Source organism: Meleagris gallopavo, chromosome 2, assembly GCF_905368555.1.
Source record: "Meleagris gallopavo chromosome 2, MGAL_WU_HG_1.1, whole genome shotgun sequence".
NCBI lineage: Eukaryota > Metazoa > Chordata > Aves > Galliformes > Phasianidae > Meleagris > Meleagris gallopavo.
Genome location: NC_139405.1, coordinates 56,859,241 through 56,863,074, shown reverse-complemented (window position 1 = coordinate 56,863,074; position 3,834 = coordinate 56,859,241). Strand labels below are relative to the sequence as shown.

At 41.3% G+C, this 3,834-nt stretch overlaps 1 protein-coding gene across 1 annotated transcript; it reads left to right on the top strand.

Annotated features, from left to right (window-relative positions):
• The first annotated feature begins 284 nt into the window (after positions 1-284).
• SMLR1 (small leucine rich protein 1) lies at positions 285-3,414 on the top strand. The gene is made up of 2 exons (XM_085217307.1): positions 285-528; positions 3,138-3,414. The coding sequence occupies exons 1-2, from the start codon at positions 396-398 to the stop codon at positions 3,248-3,250; spliced, it is 246 nt and encodes an 81-aa protein (XP_085073433.1). The 5' UTR covers positions 285-395; the 3' UTR covers positions 3,251-3,414.
• Positions 3,415-3,834: the final 420 nt, after the last annotated feature.

Below are 3,834 nucleotides of genomic sequence, written 5' to 3'. Positions count from 1 at the left end.
TTGAGTAATTTAGATTTATTTTAAAATCAATAATATGTTTGGAAAGAAGATGCTTATTATTCAGAATGACCTGTACAATGTTAGCAGATGATAGTCTATGAGGCTCAAAAGGAAGCAGCTTTACATACTGAGCCAGACCCAAATATGTAAAGGTTTGGAAGCCCAGCACTACTTTAAGAAGCACTTTTAAACTCCATAGCTGAGTAACTTTGCAAGTGAACTCCAGTCCTATTAGGAATCACAGGCCTATGCAAACAAACCAAAGTCCAAAAAGTGATAATGGTCTGAGCAAAGGGCAGAATGTGGATACAGAAAAAAAAGGAAGAAAGCAGGATAAATAGGTTCTACACTTAGAGATCTGAAGGAACTTATTCAGCTAGGCTGTTGCAGAAGAAATGAGCATAATTTACATAATTTCGGTGTTCGCAAGGGAGCTGCCTGGATACTTTATCTTTGGCTGGATCTTCATGCCTGTGACTTTACTCCTACTGCTGCTCATTGTCTATTTCAGGATCCAACTATCAAAAGGTGAGTCAGAATTTGGGCAGAAAGAGTGGGTAGGCAGACAAAACTTCTCATTTAACAGTCTGCTTTCAGGCTTGTACTATTAACTAAACTGAAGAGAACAGTGATCGTAATTTTCTGAAGCTGTATGCATTTTGGGTCATTTTCCAATTTGAAAAATACTGTAAGAATATATTTAGAATTTGGATTCAACCCTCACTTAAAACTCCATAGTTTTGCCTATGCTGAGGCCTGTCACAGAGCTCATATCTGTCATATCAGAACTCATTCATTCAGCCCTTTCAAAATCCTTTCCTTCAGACACTGGGCTAAGTGTTCCTGAAATCAGCTGCATTTTGACCTTTCCTCCTCAGAGAGTGTAGAAGGAAATAAGACCATATCCTAGATTCCCTCAGTAAATTTCACATGCTTCTTGGTATAGCTTGATGCAAATCCTGTGTAGGACAAACATTCATGAGGCAGGTACTGTGGATTGCAGATCCAGCAGCTCCCTCATGATCTCAAATGTGGACTTGGCTAGGTCAATCCTGACCACAGAGCTCTGCAGGCAAATCAAGACCAGGTGATAGTTAGACATCAGCTGCTATGAAACAATACTGAGATAACACTGCACTCATTTTTACATGACGTTTCTCTTGCTTTCCTACTCTAGCCAAGACTGAGCACAATAGGAAGAGGAGGTGGGATACAGATCCCATGGGTTTGGGTATTTTGCTAAGGTTCAGAAAATATTTTCATTAAATCAAAAGAAACCACCTGGAAACCTCATAGACATTCCTGGTCGTGCTGTGTGATCAGCCACCGAAACAGCCTGGCCTTTAGCTTTGGATCGTAATTTCCTAAATTTTCTAAGAATAACAATCAAGTTTTCAAGAGAGAGGTGAATGATCTGGCTGGCAAACTAATTTGTCAAAGGAATATTTCTTCCTTCTCCCTTTCCTAGATGAGAAGCATGAAAGAAAATATACCCCTGACTGTCCAGTGATCCAGGGAAGGAAATTCTCACGGGTGTCCTGGGTGGGATTCTTAGGAGAGTGGAAGATTAATTCCTGTCTGCTTAATCTGTTTGGGCATCACTGTCCCAGCTTTACCACCAAGCGCTTCCTTTGCTTTTCTGAGTCAGCCAGAGTCCAGCCCATCGCTCAAGTCTCAGACAGCTAACATGGACCATGGTGAGCAGTTCTCCCTGAGCAGGTGAGCTGAGTCAGCTCCAGACCAGTAGGCAAGCCACATAAGCAATAGATAAGCCTGGGAAGAGACTCCTTTAAGTGCCAACAGCCACTCTCAGCAAAGCCTCAGAAATTCAGTAAACCTCAGTACCCATTTATTTAGGCTGTGTTAAAAATAAATGACCCAAATTTGCATTGTTACAAGAAAGGCTGCCTTGTTTTATTGTCAAATGAGCACTTTGATTTTCTCTGTGAAGCAAGAAAGAGTATCCATTTGAATCTATCAAAATAGATAGCATCATCCCCTTAAGATTTCTTAAAACTAAAACTAACAAAGTGAACAGCAATATTTTGAACAATTAGCAATGACAAGGAAAGATACTGTCTTGTGACAAAGTTTTTTATACTAACTAGACTTTTTTTTTTTTTCCTCTCCACCTTTTTTCCCCTTAATTTCTCTATTGGTCCCTAAATATTCTCCAAGCCTCTCATGACGCTGTCTTGTTCTGAAAAAGCAAGCACATAGGGGTGGAGATTGTGTTTCTGTTCTGTTTGTACCACAAGCAGTGTAGGAAGGATCAGGACAATGATAAAGGCTGTCATGACACAGCCACAGTAAAACTGAAAGCAAATATTCAGAAGACACTAACTAGCACCCTGCTTTGCACTGGCGCAGTCCCACATCAATCAGCGTGTGTAGATTTAGGCACCATAACATAGAAAGGATATAGAAGTATTACAGAGCATCAAAGGAGGGCAGCCAACATTCTGAAGGGTTGAGAGGGCAAGACGTGAGGAGCTGCTGAGGTCCCTTGGTTTGTTCAGCCCAAGAAAGAGGAGACTGAGGCCTACAACTCCTCATGAGGGGAGCAGAGGGGCTGCGCTGAACTCTGCTCTTTGGTGAGCTAAGCGACCCAAGGGAATGGCATGGAGTTGTGTCAGGGGAGGGTCAGGATGGTTTTAGGAACAGGTTCTTCACCAGAAGGCAGTGGGCAGGGAACAGGGCAGCGAGCATAGCCCCAAGCTGCTGGAGTTCAAGCAGCATTTGGACAATAGTCTCTGACATAAGGTTTGAATTTTGGGTGGTCCTGTGTTGAGCCAGGAGTTGGACTTAGAGATCCTTGTATGTCTCTTCTAACTCAGGATATACTGATTCTATGCTCTTATTCTAGTAGTTGAAGGATTTTATTCTGACTGAAATGTGGTAGAGGCAAATGAGAACAGTGTGTTTCTTTCAGTGTCAACAGAGTTTATGACAGAGGTTCATTGGAAATAGGCATGGTCACTGTTTTGCATTCAGAAGACTTAAAGAAACATGCAACATCAATACTAGTGTGCCAATCATGCATCTTCAATTTAATAAGCTTTTACCAATTAATGTTAGCTCCTTTTCTTTTAAAAATTCATCTTATGTATTTTTTTGTTGCTTGATTTATTTTCCAGTTGATCAGGAGCTGGCCATGCTGTATGACCCCAGAAACACCCTCCCAAACTACGACATCAATCAGCAGACACCATGGAGATCTCGGAAAATAGCAAACAAAAAGGGGAACTGAATGACATTAAAGGGAGTCTCAAGCCTCAGGATACAAGGTTACAACCAGTGCTCAGCTCTTCAGGCTTAAATATAACCAGGTGTAGATAAATATCATAGAGGAGAAAAAAATGGAGAGAAGCTAGTGCATGCTGTACAAATAAAACAGTTGTTGCCATTCATAAAGACCTCATAGCAGTTTTGCTCTCTCACCTGTGGCCAAGTGATCAGTACTTTCATCAGCTCAACAGACACCAGAGACCTCCTGCAATGTACTGCATCAGTTTGTTTACGTGGCGCAGGATTCAGCGGGAGAGAAAGCACCTTGCTCACCAGTCCTTCACCAGCCTACAGAGAAGTACACTCAATATTTAACAAGCTCCTGGGAGAGCTGATTTGCACATACAATGCAGGCAGTCATATTAAATTGAAAATGCAAAAATAATAAGTTCATACCAACCAATGACATCTAGAAATTGAGAAGGGTGATGGGGGGAACTGACTTATTTTTATCAGCTTGTATACTTTGTGAAAGATCGTAGGTTTTCAAAAGTATGGAAACAAAATATGACAGTGATGGGAAACAGAAGGACATTGCTGATCCTG